This window comes from Xiphophorus couchianus, chromosome 9 (genome assembly GCF_001444195.1).
Source record: "Xiphophorus couchianus chromosome 9, X_couchianus-1.0, whole genome shotgun sequence".
Lineage (NCBI taxonomy): Eukaryota > Metazoa > Chordata > Actinopteri > Cyprinodontiformes > Poeciliidae > Xiphophorus > Xiphophorus couchianus.
Genome location: NC_040236.1, coordinates 28,352,643 through 28,372,944, shown reverse-complemented (window position 1 = coordinate 28,372,944; position 20,302 = coordinate 28,352,643). Strand labels below are relative to the sequence as shown.

The 20,302-nt window shown below is 36.9% G+C and overlaps 1 protein-coding gene across 4 annotated transcripts in view; it reads right to left on the bottom strand.

The window, feature by feature from the left end:
* adamts10 (ADAM metallopeptidase with thrombospondin type 1 motif, 10) overlaps positions 1–20,302 on the bottom strand; it is a 57,358-nt gene that overhangs the window by 25,372 nt on the left and 11,684 nt on the right. For all 4 annotated transcript variants that reach the window (XM_028028588.1, XM_028028591.1, XM_028028589.1 and 1 more), the window contains 7 exons: positions 13,612–13,751; positions 13,310–13,519; positions 9,917–10,085; positions 9,554–9,756; positions 5,661–5,744; positions 3,452–3,600; positions 134–177 (listed from right to left, as the gene is read on the bottom strand). In XM_028028588.1, coding sequence (XP_027884389.1) covers positions 134–177; positions 3,452–3,600; positions 5,661–5,744; positions 9,554–9,756; positions 9,917–10,085; positions 13,310–13,519; positions 13,612–13,751 — 999 coding nt within the window. The remainder of the gene's footprint in view (positions 1–133; positions 178–3,451; positions 3,601–5,660; positions 5,745–9,553; positions 9,757–9,916; positions 10,086–13,309; positions 13,520–13,611; positions 13,752–20,302) is intronic.

Below are 20,302 nucleotides of genomic sequence, written 5' to 3'. Positions count from 1 at the left end.
CTTTATGGGTCAGAGTTGGGCTAATGTTGTGGTGATGTGGTGCTCAGTGTACCCTGCAAGAGGCACAGCCTGTCCTCTATGTCACTGTGGATTATGAATGGGTGCAGATCGCACATCTGTGAGTGAATGTTACCTAGAGTTTCACAGGGCTTGTTTTTCTGGATGCAGATGTCGTACCTGGAGACGAGACAGAACAGTTATTTAAAAATGAGCAATTTCTTGTGCGGAGGTATTCAAAAATACTCTTGCTGATTTAGGGCAGATCTATTCATTATAATTCTATGCTTTGTGCTTTGTGCTCTGAGCGATATTGTGTTTTATTACTTATTTTTTTACATTATATTTCGAGTTCCTAACTGCACTTTCTGAACCATTTGAAAGAAAGATTGTTGCAGTTTATTTTACATGTTTTTATCTCTTCAGCTTCTTTATTATTTATTTTACACTGACTGTTTTACTCATAATTACACTGACTGAGCAAATTAAAGTCGTGTTGTTTTTACATTTTTTCACCAAGCTTGTGAAGCTATTGGTGTATTTAAGTGTTCTGTACTGGTGCAAGGCTATCAAATGAATTTGTAAATAAGCAGATTTTTGACTGTGTTTAAAAAAATTAAACAATTTTAAGTAAATTTGTTTTTGTGTATCAGAAGTGAAAACAGTGGATCATGCATTTCTAGTCAGGAAAAGTAACACTAATATCTTTAAGGATGGTTGATTGATGATTATACAAATGTAACAAGGTTTTATTTTAACAATATTATAGATGCAAAGTGTGTCAAATTTGTTAATTTAATCTTTTAATTTATTTTGTTTAGTCATTTAGTCAAGAAGTTGTTTTAAAAGACTTTGGTTCTTCTAAGTTGATTGTTACCATAGCATCCAGTAACTGACAGCTCCTCCCCCTTTTTTCTGTTGCCGTTGGTAACTGTGAGGCAGAAGCTGCCTGACAGATGTTAACCACCAACTTAATTTCCTCTTTTGTTAGAATAAATACAGTGAACCTGAATGTGTCCATCAGGAAGTCAACCTAGTGTACCTGAGACGAACATAGAAGGGTCACATCTGAATCCGGGTCACAGCACCAGATGTAACCCTTCTATGTTCGTCGTGTGTAGTGTGATATATAATGTGATTTTAAAAATAAAAACTAACTGAAAATATGTGTACATATTGTTTCTTTGCCCTTAATTAATATAAACCTTATAATCTTACACCTAATCTCTGTATGCTTTAATTCCTTCTTTTTGCACATACAGTTTTGCCCAATACAGCTGATTCTGAACAGTGTCCAGCATTTTCAGAGACAGTGACCGACTGATTAAACTTCATAAGAACAATAGACGGAAGCCATTGATGGTCACTGAGGTGTCATCTGTCTGGACAGCTTCCACCCTTTGCTTGATAAAAGCTTCTGCAAAAACAAAACTGTTCCCGTAAAGCCAATTTAAATGTTAGGCCCTTCAGTACACATGCATCAAACTCAAGGCCCGCTGGCCACATCTGGCCCGCCATAAAGTTTTATGTGGACCAGACGGGCACATAAATAGGACTTGAAAATAACCGTTGTGTGTTTTAATAATATTTTATCAATCAATTGAAAGCAGTTCTCAATGAAAGGAGATTAGGGCCACAGAAAAAAAAATTCTGAATTTTTTCAAACACTTTTGACTATTTTTTCTTAAAATTTTGACTAAATTTTTAATTTACCAGAATTATTCTTACTTTATTCTTTTAAGATCAAAAGTCAAAATTCTCAGGGAAAAAAAAACAAAATTCTGGGAAAAAAGGTCAAAATTTAAATTTTTCTCAAAATCTTGACTTTTGATCTCAGAAGACTAAAGGCAGAATAATATTTCCAGTAGCCACAATCTCCTGCCAGTTTTCATATGTATTCTGCCAAATTACATCAATGTGAAATGATGTTCAGTATTATTTAACTTTAAGAATTACTCATTGACTGCAGAGGTGACTACTTATTCAAATTTTTGAGGTTTATTAATAGATATCATCAACCAATTTTACCACAACCAGCCCTTTGAGGACATTCATAATCTTGATATGGCCCAAAATAAAAACGAATGTAACATCCCTGCTCTAGAATAATATAGGAGTTTTACTAGTACTATAGTTGCCTGGCAGCAAAATGCTTCTGGGTTTGAATCCCATCTGTGGTTCTGCTTGTTCTCACAGACGACAGATGATTTCAAAGATCTGTTTAGAAAGCAAATGCATTTTCTTTAATGTACTCATGAGACTGTGGAAAAACAGTTTCTCAGACAACAGCTGAGAGTTTTTTTCTGATTAATTTGGATCAACCAATTCCTGTAAAACACCTGCGATTTTCCTCAGAGATTAAGAAAAAACAAACACGCTGCTTCGTTTTGGATATCTTTTTGCGGCCTCATTCTTGCCAATTTTTTTTCCTTTATATTTGCAGAGTTGCTTTAATTCACTAACATTGGCAACTTTTTAGCATACAAGGCCCGTTTAAAGTCAGACCACAGTATTTAATGCAGATTTAACTAAAAACCTTTACTTAAAATTGTTTTTTGAGAAATAGAAAAGTGGACTCAGATTATCGTCCTGCTGCAAAACCGAAGCTTAAGGTCACATATCAACGACCAGACACTATTCTTTGAGTTATTCATTTAACAAGCAGAATTTGTGATTCCATCAGTTATGGGAAGAGGCAGCAAAACAGCCAAAACACTGCCACCATCATCTTAAATTACAGGGGCAGTAGTCTACCAGAGACACAATTAAAGGTTACACTCTGAAATTTTGTACATCAAAAAAGAAAACACATTAAAGTTTTTAACACAATAAAATCTATGTGATTAAATCATCAAAATTAACATGCTGAAGGGGCAGTATTATGTTTTCCAGGAATATAGTGCCGTTTTATAGCACAGTAAAGTAACTATTCTACCTTGAGTTGTTATAAAAATGTTGTATGTATGAAATACGACTTAATTTGACTTCGTAATTTAACGCCTTGAAATTAGGCCTCTGTCTCTTTACAGACTCTGGCTTCAGGAAGTCATCATCACATGGCTCTTCTATTAGCCCTTTAATAACATTTTTACCAAAGTTTCACTGAGAAGTAGCTCCTATAATGAGCTCAGCAGATGCATAGTACCAGGTGTCTGCTATTGCTGCTGGCTAGTCTGAAGGAGTTGAGTGTTTGGAAACAGCAGCTTCAAGGAAAAGCTGTATCTCAAAGGTGGAACTAGGTCCAATCAGGAGTTTTGCACAGTTGAATGGTTGCCATGGCGATTAAAGGATTTCTCAAACATGCATGGAAGGATCAATGCAACACTCCAGGTATGTTTTTGATGAGGGAATAACATAATAAACACAAAGTAAATATCATATTTAAAGCCCTGGTTGATTCATGAGTCAACAATGTTTCCCTTTCACATTTCCTTCTGTGTTTATCTTGCGTTACCTGGTGATGAGCACGGCGGTGTCGTGGTGAGCGATGCCGTTGTCCGGGATGGCGTTTCCGTAGCTGCTGCTGCGGTGCTGGATGGTTTTCTGCCACTTACAGAAACTGTCCAAAGACTTCCCAGCATGATGGTTGATCTCCAGTGTTGGCTGGAAGAGAAGAAAGGAGGGAATCGCAAACTCAGAGGCACGTCTGGAAAAATAAAGTTATGCATTTTGTTTTGTTAAATTCAAAACAGTTGCTCTGTTCTGAGGTTATTTTCCCCTCACACTCTGTTAGTCTTTCCTAGCTGTTAAAACTGTGTAGATTCGCCGCATTATGTGGGAGCTGAGGGAGTGCTCTGCTGGCCACAGCTGGCGAGAATTCGTAACCCAGGAATGCATGCGGTGACATAACTGGTAATTGTCTCATCCCACAGTCCCTCATCTCTGGGCCCACTCATGGCATCGTTTTCCCTTTCCAGGCACAGCTTTGACTTTCTTTTCGGACTTGGAAACCTCTTGCAGAAACCCCTGCTCTGCTTTTGCAGAGCAAAACTGGTGAACCCACCCTGCCCCCTCACGGAAAAGCTAATACACCGCTAATAAGACTAACATTTACATGTTCACTCATTTAGATAACAAACACATCCGGGCGGGAGGCTCCAGAGATTATTTTAAGGCACGATGAATCATAAATGTTCCTTAACAAGACAGCTAAGGAGGAAACCTCAAAGCCACTGCGTAATATCCGAAGGAGCGGGTCCAGGAGTCCCACCACATGCTGTTAATGGCTAGCTAATACAGTCATTTACAAGGCAGGCAGGTGGTTCAGTCATCTCCAGAGCTCCACTGGTAAGGTCATGGACTTTTTATGAGCTGAACTCCTGCCCTGTGGTCAGGTGGGGGACTCTGGCCGCCGGTCTCTGGCTTACATCATGCAAGCAGCTCAGTGCGGCGGTTTTAGTCCCGGTGCTTCTTCTGGAGGTGCATGCTGACCTCAGCAGGATTAAAAATCAAGAATAAGCTTTCCTTGGTGACATTTTTAGTTTATAATCCAACACTAAAATCAGCTTCTGCGAACACAGAACCTTGAGAAAGCAAGCATTTCACAATTTCATCTGAAAAAGTATAGTTGGTCAAGTTTCTAGTACAAATATCTTACAGTTGAGAAAAATCTAAACGAACTTACAAATAAATTTTCAGCAAGATGTAGAAGTTTGTTTTACGTCAATAATTCCTTAATATTGATGAAAAAAGATTCAGTCCGTTTTTGGCAATAAATTAATGTTTTTTGGTGCTTGGAAAGTGACCTGTTTCAAAAACCTTCCACATATAAAGTCACCAGTCACCTAGCAACCCCAGTCAAGCCCAGCCCCATTACCTAGCAACCCAAGCTGAGTTCCAGAACATTTTGTCAGCCGGTTTTACTGCTTTTCAGTGGCTGCTGAAAAAGATGAGAGTTTTGTTGTTATCTTACCAACCAGAAACCACTTGCTGCATTGTTGTTTGTTGTGCAGGAGGCTCTACTTTTGCTTTTTAAAGTTTTATGGTTGTATTTGTTTGCAGCCATTTTCATGTGCAAGTGGAAATGTTGAGTTGGGGGAGAGTGGCCAGCAGCAGCTTATTTACATTTGAAGTGACAGAACAGTTTGTTCTGGAAGGAGCTCAAAATAGGCAGAACTGAGCACACTAAAATCTCATCAGCTGAGAATGATCTGGTACAAAAAAAAATGTGCTGAACATGTTTTGTATTGCCCATAGATCTATCCTAACTTGTTTAAGAAAGCATAAAACAAAGTGAGGCTGTTTGAAGGCAAAATTTAAAGGAACATGAGATTACTGTACCACAGAGAGTAGTGTGGTACAGCGTATTTAAATCCATTTCGTAGATGTTCTACATCCTGGGAAAGCGTCAGAGAGCTGCCTGTTTACCACAGCAACATACACGACAGTCACAAGGCAGCTCTGTGTGACAGGTACAAAACTCCCCTCACTGCCCGACTTTTCCCACTTCCGTTCAATCATCTCTCTCTACTTACCCTCCTTACATCCTCTCATTCCCGTCACTACAGCAGCCATTCATAACAGCCACAGCCACACACACACGCCCACGCCTACACACACACGAAGTTCGCTGGGTGGGGTGGAGGAAACAACACTTAAGCCACTAATTTACACAGAGATTTATGAGGACAAACTCAGAGAGAGACATGCAGCTTTTGACCGACCTGGTCTTCCATGAGCAGGATGAGTCGTGTCACCACGATGTTGACTGCATTCCCCAGGCTAGAATCATGGAACAGTTTGGCAACCTGACCTCCAGGGAAACAAGAAAAGACCAGTCTTAAAAACGGCCGACGCACTGGCAGACCTCAGCACAGCTCAGACCAGACAACACTGGGACAAAAATGTCCACTTTAAACTAGGGCTGAAATGATTAATCGATTATTGAAATCATCGTCAACGGATTTAGTAATCGACTAATCATTAACTGGACTATACATATTCTAATAAAAAGGTGATTCTATGGAAAAACACAACACAATCAGAAGGTGTAAATATATAGGTTCTGTCTATTATGGACAATAAACAGCACCCTCTCCACCACATAGTGGACAGACAGCGGAGCACCTTCTCACATAGGCTGCTCCACCTCCGCTGTCGTAGGGACAGATACAGGAAATCCTTCCTGCCACATGCCATCTCACTGTACAATAAAAGCTAAATCATTGTTCTGCACTAATCAGTCCGATTTTGCACAACTGCACTATGGCACACTTGCTGTACATATATTTACATATACATATCTGCATTTTTTTTTAAATCTTTGCAAGGACTGCTCTTAAGTTGCTTTTTATATTAACAGCATTTCATATTTTTACAATTTATAGACAACTACTACTCAGTGGTAGTTGTTATTGTGTCTTGTCTCTATGCTGTAACTGCGAAGTAATTTCCCTGCTGGGATGAATAAAGTACTTCTATTCTATTCTATTCTATATATATAATTTGCATTTAAGATAAAAAAAAACTAATTCTTTGTCTGTACAAATATCTTACCCAGAATTCCCCAAGTGGAACAGTTTTAGATTCACTCAATTAAAATAATTCTATTATTTTTTTAAATGAGACAATACAGCATTCCTTTAGTGAACTCTTGGTCAGTTGTAGCAAAGGATGAGTCTGCAGCTAAAAATACTTAACTTTTTAATTTACTCACCAATCACTGCAAGCAAAACAAACATTACAGACTAACAAACAGAGGTATTAATCTACAAAATAACAAATTACCAATCAGACAAGAGAATGATTAACAAAAATAAAATAAACAAATAAAAACATTAAAATTTACACATTTAGGACAAAGACAAAACACAGAGCAAATGTTACAAAATATTTTTGTACAGTTTTGGTTTACTTACAGAGTTTACTTACTCTAAGTGTGTTGTACTTTCAGCAAATGGCCTTTTTAACGCCAGTTAATGATTACTGATAATAGGCCTGTTATGATAAATTTTGCAGTACGAGAAATTGTTTCAGAAGTCATCGCGATAAATGAAAATGTAATTTTGAGACCCTTTTTTAAGCGATGTAATGATAAAGATAACAATGAACACATTCTCCAAGATCCGTAAACTTTCAATTTTAATGAACATTTAACACTGGAACTGGAAGATATTTTAAATATCTAAAATAAATAAACAAAATGACAAATAAAATAAATTTTGAAGTCTTTGTAAACAAAACTGTCCTTCAAAAAAACGGGCTAGTTGAGACCAAAGCACCAAACTGAAGACTTTTATCATCCAGTTTTTGGTAGAACGAAAGAAAAAAAGAAAAATGATAAATCAGGCCAATGAAAATTATTGAACTTGTTTTAATTTATTATGCGATTAATTGATTTAATGATTATTGTGACAGGTCTAATTGACGATTATTTCAATAACTGATTCATCAAGATTAATCTGATTAATCTTTTCAGCCCTTTTTTTCATCTGACCAAAATATCGTCTTCCACAACTTTCCTGTGGAAAGATGCAGCTTTTGGCAGAACTGCATGGAAGTTTTCTTCTTTTTGCTCTTCCCACAACTTAAAGGCATCAATAAATTCTCCCACCTGAGCCTTGGATCTCTGCAGCTCCTCCAGAGTTACCATGCCTAACATGTCTAATGTGGCTCTTCATCTTCATGATATTGTTTGTTTTCTAATGTTTGAATTTACTTTTAATGTCAGGTGTTTAAATTACATTTTACACTTATCCTCTACTTTGTGTTCCCATTAAAATACATTAAAGTTTGTGGTTTAATGTGGAAATAAAAAGTTCACAAACTACCTCCAACCAAACATTTCCTGTAAACAGACTCTTCTGTCCACAACTAAAGTAATAAGTGGCACCGAAGCTTCACTCTGACCATACTGTCTGGTTAAGGTTAGTCTTTTTCTAAATTAAGTTCAATTATTTGATGTTGTCTGGACTTTTTTCTTTAAAAAGTCTTTCATTAAATACATTCCTAGCTTGTGAGCCTGTGTGGTTTCGGAGTTTAGCACGAGAAGATCCTCAATGAAACAAAAAGGAGGCGACTTGAAATTGGATTCCCCCTTGTAGGAAGAACACACTAAATACTAGCTTTGCTTCTTTCCTGCTATTTTTAACAATACTGATTAGTTTTATAGCTAATTTAATTCAGTTCATGATATTTTTTGATACAAACATGATGGAAAGGAAGTACATCCTCTTTTATTTGGAGTGTTTCACATATAACAATATAATAAAAATTATACAGATTCTAAACTTCCACATTGTCATTATCTATTGAGAAAGTATGAAGCCAAAGCAAAAAAAATAATAATAATAATAATAAAAGCAGCTTGTAGAGCAAACCTTATCAGCATTGAAAGTCATTTTGTCCATGACTCAGTCGCTCACATCATTGTGAAGTAATCATTGCACTCTAAGGAGATTTGCAGGTCCTGTGCTTTCATGACAGCCCAAATCATCACCCTCCTACACCGTGCTTGACATGCTTTCATTGGGGCAAAATTTTTATTGTCTACTGTTAGAAAACTGCCATGACTAATTATTTTATTGGGAAGATCACACTGTTGACAGTTAATTAGAAACTTTATTCAAGAAAATGTAATTGAGTAAAAGTAACTAGTTACTACCCAACTCTGAATATAGAGGGGATTATTTGTTTGTAAACACAGCTTGACTGGAGCAGCAAGAGCCGGGCGGCCTTTAAACGCTCACTGGTTGCCATGGTTACCTGCCTTGATCTAGCTGTTCTAACATTAGCTAGCATGTTGTCAGTGTACTACAATTGTTTATCACAGCGTGATAAAATAAGTTATGCTACCAAATTGACATTAGTGAATGAGACGCATCTTAATGACCGATAAGCGTTATATACAGGTGAGTTGATAAATGAGAGCAAATGTCCCAAACGCAATTTGTTCATGGTAAGATCATCAGCTTTCACTAAGATATGTCAAGTCTCTATAAATAAGATAAACATACACATGATGAGCAATAAGGGTGCCGGAATAGGGTTTTTATAAAATTAACTTTTTTATTTAAAAAAAAAATATATATATATAATTTAGTGTGCAAAGGACAAATAAAATACAATATTTTCTTCCTGTTTTGGTCTCATTTAGAGGGAAAATGAAGATGTAGATGAATCCATTGAGGCAGGTGATAAACTAAGCCTTCAGAAATTAAAAAATGCAGCAGGTTGAACGCGAGGGAGTGCAAGGTACAGAGACGCTCTCCCAAAAATAAAACCTGTGACAACTGCAGACGCCGCAAAGCTGTGTACAAGAGTTGCACCAGGTGAAGAGAGGTGAGCTGCGCTGGCTGCAAGTTGTAAATGTTTTTATTAGCCTTACTGTAAATAGTTTAGTTATAATAATGTATTCTTGCCTGCGTTCTAAAGGCAACATGCTCAGTAGAGTGGCTGCTGATGCAACGTGACGTCGACTGATAGTCCCTCTATAATATGGAACTGTATATTACTGTTTGCTACTTACATCAGATAGAGTTCATATGATGTAAGTAGTAAATAGTTCATTTAATTTGTAGCTTGTATGTCTGTGAATCTTTTGTGTTGTGACACTTACAATATTCATGACGGCCAGAATGTACTGCTCAATGTCCCTGCGGCCGTGGTATCCCACCATCATCTTGTCGGCCACCACCAGCGTCTCCACGTAGCGCTCCTGACTGACCGAGCGCTTCAGGGGCAGCTGGCTGCGGCCGACATGGTGAGGCGGCGTCTTCAGGGTCCGCTGCCACCACGAAGCGCCTTTCATTGGCTTCTCGTCTGAGGTAAACCACATACATTCATGATTTCTAGAGTATATTGTGGAAATAAACTCAAAAAAGGCAGAAGAGTAGAAGGTTCTCCACCCAGGTACTTAATAGGAAAAACTTTTCAGGAAGGTCTTGTTTGCTAATCAACACCAGAATACAAATTTTCTCACCAATGACCCCGCAGGAGCGGCCCTTGTACTGATAGTGCAGTGATGAGCGTTTGTAAACCACATGGGGGCGCCCTTCTGTCCTCTCCCCTCTCTCTGTCCGGGTTTGGTTATCTGGTGAGACAAGCGGTTCAATGAGGTACTCCTCTCCACCTGCAACAATCACCCCCTGCTGTGAGACACAGATAAGGAGAGCAAAGAGGTAAAACAAAGCAGGATAACATGAAAGCCTGCAATAAAATCCTGATACGTTTACTGCTAAATAGCGCTAGACAATAAATAACAAAAATATATATGGTGGTAGACACGTGATCAATATCGATCGATATTCAATCATTTCAATTAACTCCGATCCAGAACGGCAAAGTATTCTGGGTGATAGATAGATTATTAGCTAGCTTTTATTAGCTAGCTAATAAAAGTTGGTGGAATCAACCAACTCTCTCTCTCTTATTGGTTACCTAGCAACTCATTCATTCTATAGTTACCTAGCAACAACCTGCTGAGTAACTGGCACAGCACCAGTTTAAGGTTTCACCACCCTGCCTCATAACTCCTTAAATATGAAAAACAACACCATGGAGTGAAAACTATGGATAAAACAGGAAAGATCACACCACCAGTTTGGTTGAATTTCAGATATTTAAAACAAAAAACGAATCAATAATTATAAATATTGACTGATATGACACGCTTATATTGTTTTTCAGCCACCATTTATCCGCCATCATCAGTGGCCATGCTAACTAGCCTGAACATTCATGATAGGCTAGTACTAGCTGCAGCATAGCAGACAGCAAAGGGCTGAGCATCGCCATGTGGAGGGGTGATTGACAGTGCTAAGACCCACCTCCTGGCTCCGATTGGTTGTTTCTAGATAGCAAACTGTCACAACATAGTGAGAGTTTTAACAAATATCTGAAACAATAATTTTCATAAAAGTTAAATACTGCAGCTTTAATAGCTTACTTCATTAAATAAAAGTTTTAATGAATAAAAAATAGAGGAAAATTATCTGTGAATGGGTAGTAATTTTTTGTTACCACAGTCTGAAAAGGGCTATATAACTAATCATAACATATGTTTCAGATTTAGAGTGGTCCATATATTGAGAGAGTGATGCCCATCCCCTCCCACGGAGAAACGCTGGACTTGTTTGAGCAGAGGATCAGGAACACACAAGAGAGCATGAAAGGGTGAATGAGAGCGAGAAAAATGAGTGAGTGAGACAGAGAGCGATACACTAACACTTCCTTTGATTCTGCTCAGATGTGTCGGCCCCGTTCAGAGCAAGTGTCTCCCCATCGACTCGCCGCGGCGACGTTCAAAGCGCCTTTTAAATCCCATAATGAGGTTAGTGACGCTCCCTCGGACACACAGCGGGCTCACTGGTGAATGCCCTCATGCTGGTCCGACCAACACTAATTACGTGTGAGGCTTTTTAACGCTTTCTGAGCACGTCCGAAACACTATTGTGGGTCCTGCTGTTTTGTAGTGAGAGGATACGCGGCGGGTAGAGCAGAGTGCGTTGATGCATCACGATTGAGAATCGCCGGTCAAAGGGTTTGGATGAGCAGAAACTTGGAAGCATCATCAAACAGATGGCGGCGATCTGTTGTGATTCGAAGAGATGACCTCATGAGAAAACTCTGAATGAAAAGGGAATCTTTGCTTCGATACAGTAAGCGCTAAACAAGTCTAAACAACTCATCATCTCATGTTTTCTACACTGAAAAAAATTACTCTGTGGTGAGGTAGATTTGACACCACTGAATCCGTGATCAAAACCAAAACATCCCTGATTAGAAAAATGTTTCTGGAGAAACTAAAAAACCAAAATGCAACAACTTTTTAGATTAGTTGAACTTTTATTTCAGCGTTTTTTAAATAGCACATTACTAAAAAAGAGTTAACCAAATCTGACTATGATTTGGTTCTAAATAATGCCTTATTCACAGGATAATATAGGAAGTAAACTTTAGCAAGATTTTTCAAAGAACTCTTTAAAATTAAGAGTCCAAAAAAATTTTGTAATGCAGAAAATTACCAAAACTACACTGAAGAAAGAAGACAGCTCCAACTCAGAGCTGTTGGAGCAGCTCTGAGTTACTGCTCAACTCAAACTCCTGATTTGAGTTAAAAAAACAAAAAATAACTGAATTAAGTTGGTCAAACTTACTTTATTCACATTTGTTTAACTGGACAATTTATTTACTTAATTAACTAAACTTAATTTGATTACCGACTAATTGAAAGTATTAAATTCATTGACAGGCTCTCTTTTTTTCAGCGTGTTTAGGAGAGATTAAACCTTGAAATGTCTGAAAAGATGACAGAAAATCCTGTACTACAAATTTTAGGTAAAGCCAAAAACCTTACTTGCCATTTACTTTTCATTGTTTTTCAAAGTACGTAAATAAATCATTTAAAAATATGAAACAAGAAGAGCCTTTTGAATCACGCCCACTGTAACAGGAAGACGCTACCATACATGGATGATGACGTAGCATCTATAACACGAACTGTTAGGATATATAACTATTTATATATAACTAGGAAAATAAAGACATTTAAGATCTTATAAACGTTGTGAGAAGGAAAGAAAGTTTGGTTTTTATTGTATTTAATACAAAAAAAAGTGTTTGAAGTTGACAAAGCAAAGGAAAACAGAAAATGAATCTGGATGTTTTACTACATTTTCTTGCCAACTTGTAAATCTACAACAGCAGGAACCACATTCTTCTCTATATTTGGTCATTTTTCTGTGGGAATAAAACCCAGAGATTAGAGAAATGCCTCCTTTAAGATACTTATTTTAAGATAAGATTCAACACAACTGCACATGAGATACCATAGCAGAGTGGTTTGGGATTTAAACAGGACCTATTTTGCAAAATTCACATTTTGCACATTAATATGCTTCCATTTGGGGCTCAACTGCCCAAGTACTTAAAAAAACCCAAACAAGCATTTTTGACAATAAGTTAATGTTTTAAAAACCTAATGAAGGAGGGACTGCATCGTTACCTAGCGACCCAAGTGAAGCACAATCCATCACCTAGCAACAAAAGCTAAGTTCCAGAACATTTGTTCAGCTGGTTTTACCACTGCTAGAAAAGATAAGTGACAAGTGACAAGACGCCTTAAACATCTCATTCTGAAAGGGGATCGAAATAGACAGGAATAACAGAACTAAAATTTCATAATTTAAGAATGATTTTGTGCTAAAAATGTAATAAACATGTTCTCTATAGGTCATAGACCAATCCTAACCTGTTCAACAAAGCATAGCAAGTTAGCTTTAAGTTTTAAGAGGATTGAGGTGTGCTCAAATGTTCTGATTTGAGGTAGGAATCAAGAGTTTCTGATTCAGCAGCAGCAGGGTGTGGGTCTTACCAGGCCGTTGCAGTTGCTCAGGGCCACTTTGCTAGAGTGCGGCTGGTCCTGGAGGTGACCCGTGTAATGACAATGGGGAGAGTATGGGTGACTCCAGGCTACCTGGCCCCTCTTCCAGTACTCCACTCTAAACTGGCGGGACAGCAGGCCTCCCTGCAGCGTCAGGTTCAGCAGGAAGTTGTTCTGCGACGTGGACAGCTGGTAGAAGAGCTAAGAGACAAAGGAGGAGGAGACGTGAGAGCCGTAAAACGCCTGGATCGGTCTGAAAATGATCCAATGCGGAGTCTGAAAAAGCATAATACAGAGTCAGGCAGCCTGTCTTCAGTGCTTCGTCGTCTTCTTTGGTGGTATTTTGTCCTGTCTGTGTCCAGCATCTCGCCATTTGGTCCTACACGTACTGGGATGGCGATCTCATACTGGCCTAGGCTGGACAAAAAAGCAGCTGTGAACGTAGAAAACAAAGAAAGAATAAAAATATCAAAGTTAAACAAAATATCCATCAAAATTCAGTTTAATCAGTGAGTGATTCTGTATTTGCAACAAGCTGGAAAAGAGAATCAGACCTTCTGGTTCTCCACTGAAAAGTCCCAACTTACTACAACCACTCTCCATTCATGAGGCCAAATGGGGGTTGCTATGGCTACCTTGAAATTGTATACTTCCTGTCTGTCTGGGGCCTGTTGGAGATTTAATGTAAAAACGCACAGAATGAAAAGGTAACCTGTGTTTTTTAGCAGTACAGCACCTTACAAAAGTATTCACAGTGTTTTAACTTTCTCATGTTTTGTTACTTTAGGATGAAAATCTTCAGTTTGTCTCATTGGAGTTTATGATAAACCAACATAAATTAACACATAATTATAAAGAGGAAGTGCAATTAAAGTTGCAACTCATTTCGTCTCATATTTATTTATGTCGCCACCAGCATTCATATCTAAATACTCAAATTTCTCCCAATATTCTTGTAAAACAGGTTGAGCTCACACAGACTAGATAGAAAGTATTTCCACAAGTAGTGAGTTGGTTTTAAATCTGGACTTTGACTGGACCTCTCTAGCATGAATATGCAGAGTTTTCCTCTAATTGATGTGTTCACCCCTAGTTTTCTACTGTGGCCAAATTTACACAACTAAAGATTGGCTTCTCAACATATTCTCCCACCTTAGCTGCGTATCTCTGCAGCTCCTCTTACCATGCGTCTCTTGTCTGTTTCTCTGGTTATTTTTTATATCTTTCTTGTAATTTATTGCAATTTAGGGAAGCTGGAAGAAGGAAAAGTAAATAAAAGTAGAGGAGAAAGTCAAAGTAAGAAAGCAAGAGTAAAGGAGAGAGAAAGTAAAAATAAGTAAGAAGGTAAGGAAAAGTGAGTGAAAGCAAGCAAAAGTAGGTAGAAATAAGAAACGGTAAGAAAATGAAAGGTTTGTCAAATTAAGTAGGAAAGTAAGCTAAAAGAAGAGTAAATGATAGTGAGGAGGATTGTATGTAAGAAAGCAAATGTGAGTAAGTAAAATTAAGTAGGTAAGAAAATAACTAAATGTAAAAGTGAAGAGATAAAGACAAAACAAAGAAAGTATGAAAAATGTTTAAAACAAATTAAGTGGAGTAAGTACAAATAAGAAAAAAAGTAGGTAAAATAGGAACGGAAGGGTACAGAAGGAACAATAATAAAGAAAAGCAAAAATACATAAAAATGTAAGTAAAAGTGAGTGAAAGTAAAAAGAACGTCTGAGCTCTTTTTTCCAGAGCTCAGATTGTTAATATTTATATTTATACATATAAATATTAACAATCTGAGCTCTATATAAATAAGCAAAAGTACATAAGTACAAATAAGACAGAAAGTAAAAGTAATAAAGTAGATAGCAGTAAGTAGGAAAGAAAATAAATAAATATATATGAGGAAAGTAAAACAAAGTAAGAAATTGTAGTTTCCTTTTAAAAATCCCACAGAACATCATACAGGTCACAAACGTTAGAGCTGTAATCCTGAAACTCAGAGCTGTCACAAACCACAACAAGGTGGCAACAGCATCATCTCTGAAGCACAGGAAAAACTCCTGCAGAGAAAACAACAAGGGCTCTGTTATAATAACACATAAAAGAAATGCAAATTACTAAGACCTCACACAGAATAACAAAGACCACCAACACAAATTAGTCTACTGTATCAATAAAACACCAGTAGAGTGTTTTTTTAACAGCTGCTGCAGGTTTTTTCTCCACAGGGTTTCCCATCAACTTCCTCTGCCTCACACACAGTCTGTCCAGACCACCAACACCTACTGTATGTCGCTTTAATAACTTGATTTAGACGTTTTAAACAGACTGTTTAACAGGACACATTGAAACGTTACAAGATCACAACAAACTTTACTGGAGACTTTAAGAGGACGGCTGCAAGAACTAATTTATGAGTCTCTGATAGTTTGTTGTTTCTGAGTCAAAGAAGTTGTGCAAGAAGCAAACGTGTTGTATTTTAGAAGAAAAAAGGCTCTGAATGTAACTTTTCTGATAAAATTTCTGTAAGTTTTGATCTCTCTGAATGTAGCCTAACATTTATCTACACTAATAAAATTTTGAGTGACATTTACTTGGATAAAACAAGGTATTTAGAATTTTTTTGTAATTTTAATTTGGAAAAAGTCAATCAATCAATCAAAGTCTAAATTAATTTTACAAATGAACTCCTGTTTTGTTAATAAACTTAACAACCCTATTTTTTTATTAAATTCCAAAACGTCTGTAAAAAGAAATTACCTTTAACTTATTTCTACTCAATTATCTAAATCTCAATATGATGTGGGCATTTATCATATTGTTTATCATAAAAAATTCATTGTTGCCCTGATAAATGTCCATTTATGATTTTAAAGAAAAAACTAATAAAATTATTGGAAAGTTTGTGTTTGACTATTTTCTCCATACTTTGTTCCAAAAGGGCATGAATTTACTCAAGTGAGAGTAGCGACACTTCATAGTAAAATTACTCAAGTAAAAGTAAAAAGTACAGTGTAGTAGAAATACTCTGAAACATACTTTTTTCCCCAAAAAATTTGAGTAAATGTAAGTACTTACTACATTTAGTACTACTCTGTGGATTCAGTGCTTACTACTCTGCTTAGGTAGTAAGCAGAGTTACTACCTAACTCTGCTTATAACTTAGCCGTTCAAAAGAAAAATTATAATACACAAGAAGGAAACATGAATCTACTAAGAAACTGAAGCATCAATGGAAACAAGAAGAAGTGGAAACATGGCTGCTGATTTTAACAGGAGAAAACACCCAAACTAATGGGCTCATACAGAAGTTAGTGTGCTGATAAAAAACACGCCCCTGGATCTGTTATCGCTAAATGAAAATAGTGGAAGGAAGTACTCTGGGTGGAAAAGAGCAACTCCCTCCAGGCCAGAACACTGATCGGTCTCTTCTGCACCAAGTTTTATAAAAGAAAAGAAAATATAGTTAATTCATATCATCTCTGAGGACCAGAAATGATCTGTTTATATTTTTGTTGTTTAATATAATAATTTTTAGATAAAGCAGAGCTCCATCTTTAGAAATAATATAATTCCTTCTGGGTCAATACTAATCAATTTAATTATGTGCTTAAAAACTGTAAAACTCTATAACCATTACAGCTCGCAATAAAATCAATGTGTTTAAATACAGCTGGCATTCCATCATTTGCACTGTTTGGTTTATTTTTAAATAACATTTATGCTCTTGTTACACATCTGTTTTCTGCAATGCACAGATGCACTATTGAAAATAGTTTAGTGTATTTTTAATGTTCAATACACATGCACATTATTTACTTATTTTAAAGTAATAAACTCAGTTGTACTACATCAGAGTACATTATTTATATTCTTATGTTTTTTACTTCTTGTGAATCACTATTACACCTGACTTTCCCCAGTGTGGGACAATAAAGGATATTTTTGTCTAATTCTGTTTCCAGTAGAGAAATTAACAAATGAGATGTTTGACCAGAATAATCTGAGGCACACAAGCAAATCCAACTCTGGATGTAAATCCTTATTTTTACTTTCTTTTCTTTTTTTAAGCCACTCATGAAGCCTACAATCACCAGCCGCGTTTCCTTTCACCATACAATTGCACAATAAGTTCGCTTAATGTAACCACCGATTTAAAAAAACAAACAAAAAAAATGTGTTTTTTGATAAATAGTCTTGCCGCTGGTATGAGCTGGGTTTTTGGCTGTATATAAATTGGTTTATTTCGAAAAACTGCAATTGAAACACTTTTTTTCGCGTCACACAAGTCACATGATCAACAAAACATTATCATAGACACAAACCACGAAGAAGAAATCGACAGGAAGTAGTTGAAAAATAATGACGCTACATGTTTTGTAATGACTTATCAAGTGTGATTTTAATTGACATGACGCCGGCTCCCCCCACATGCAGACATACAGCAATTATGAAAATAAATAAACACAAGTGAATAAAGAAAACTATACTTGGGTATCCCCTTTGTCATAAATGTTGTTTTATCCTAAACACTGTTGTAATCTGGTTAACAGCTCAATGCTAGCAGTTCAAGGCTAACTTCACAATGCTAACGGCTCAATGCTAATAGTTCAAGGCTAACGGTTCAATGCTAATAGTTCAAGGCTAACGGTTCAAGGCTAACTTCACAATGCTAACGGCTCAATGCTATTAGTTCAAGGCTAACGGTTCAAGGCTAACTTCACAATGCTAACGGCTCAATGCTAATAGTTCAAGGCTACCTTCACAATGCTAACGGCTCAATACTAATAGTTCAAGGCCTACTTCACAATGCTAACGGCTCAATGCTAATAGTTCAAGGCTAACGGTTCAAGGCTAACTTCACAATGCTAACGGCTCGATGCTATTAGTTCAAGGCTAACGGTTCAAGGCTAACTTCACAATGCTAACGGCTCAATGCTATTAGTTCAAGGCTAACGGTTCAAGGCTAACTTCACAATGCTAACGGCTCAATGCTAATAGTTCAAGGCTACCTTCACAATGCTAACGGCTCAATACTAATAGTTCAAGGCTAACTGTTCAAGGCTAACTGCTGAGTAAATAAACATAACTCAGTCTGATTAAAATAAAAAATGCTAAAACATAATCATTTCCAGATCAATACGTTAAGGTAGTTATGCTTGATTTTATGTGGGTAAATTCCAATGGTAGTTATGGCAGCATGAAAACATAAGCTGCACTAACTTCGGTATTTACATTTAAGCACCGTTTTATGCTACTGTTTATTTTTAAGCATTTTCCTGACGGCAGATTTTCACAAGCCGGTATTATTTTAACCATTACTCACCTGTTAGTACGTGCAAAATGCGTCCCACACAGTTTTCATCGTTTTTCTCTTGGACTTTATCGTTTATTTCTCCGTTGTTTCCTGCTAGTAATCTTACAGAACCGATTCAGGACTCTTTGGAGAATTTTCTTTCCCGCCGTCTTTGCTTTATTGTTGACTTAGGCAAATGTGACTCACAAAATGTCCCCGGTTCCGCCATTATTACACTGTTTGTTTGTCGGGTTTGCTGTACGTCCGCATTAGGGCGGAGCCAGGTGTTCCGTCAAGTCAGTTGCGTTTCTTATGTAACGGAAACACCGCCATTGCAAAATTGTGTCTTTGTGACATTATGTCGACAAAGTTTTGCACACATTTGTAATGAAAATGCAGCAAATGACATGAGGTTCATGCCCTCTATAGAGAACATCAAGTAAAGCTATAGAAATGCTAATTCTGACTCTTAAAGATTTGGTGAGCAAAAACTCTACAATTTGATCAAAAATACAATTTTAAAGACGCTTGCTGATCGAGTCTTTGACCTCATTAGACACTCATTATTGGGTCTATCACCTAGTCTGATGTTTTAGGCAAAGTTTTCCGTTTCAACAATTTAAAACTTATTTTTTTTGTTTTTACTAGACAATATCAGACATAATTTTTCAGAATTTAGTGCGGATGAATTGAAATGCAGCCGTTGGCTCGAGGTTTGAAATAAGCAGGAATGGCGACTCCATGCCAGCCCTTATCTTCCAACATCTGCGCATAACTCAGTTAATGTTCTTGTGGCTGACTGAGATTAAGTCCCTCTAAAAAACATCTAGAACACTGCCTTCCAAGAGAAATGGAGACTGTAATTAACTTCATTTTGTTGGATGCTAAAATGTCAAATTTGGGTTGAAAGTTTGGGTGTTCATTTGTCTTGGCATGACAGTCATGGGCGAGGATTCAGATATAAATGACATACAGAAGACCTGATGCTTGTTAGGAGTAAAATAAAAGAGGAAAAGATTTTAGATTTCTCTTTAAATAAAATGAAAAATGCCCAGTGGGATGTAATGCCTTGTAATCATGCAGACACAAGGGAAATCCAGTAATTATTATCTTTAACTAGAATTTCATTATCTTTTTTAGCAGTTGTCTTCAAAGGAAATTACTGTAAATTATAGTATGCTATTTAAAGACAACTGGGGCTGACCAAAAGTGTCACAAAAGTAAAAAAAAAAAAAAAAAAAAAAGCTTAACAATCGTTAAACAATTGTTTAACGGTGATGACAAGCTCATAAATATTTTCGTCAACAAACTACAGAACAATCAAAGTATAGTCAACTGGATTAAAAAGATACAGAAAGTTTGAATATATGAATAAATGATAAAGGTCTCTTTTGTTTTTGATTCTATTTCGGTGCAGCCAAGGTGTTAAAAGGATTTCCTTTGGTGGCCTTCAGACTTTCATTTACATTCTATCTGGGTATGTCTGCTGCAGGTTGAATTTTCCAGATTAGTCACTGATTAAATTTGTAGCTGAAAGTCAGAAATTACGATTTCCCAGTTGGAAAAATCAGCTGAAACGCCCAACGAAGTCAGACTTCCCAGTGGAAAATTCCTACCCCAGTTAGGAATTTTTAGACCAACTTGGGTTTCAATATGGCCGCCTCTCACATCAGCAGCAGTAAATGTTGGTTGGAGTTAGG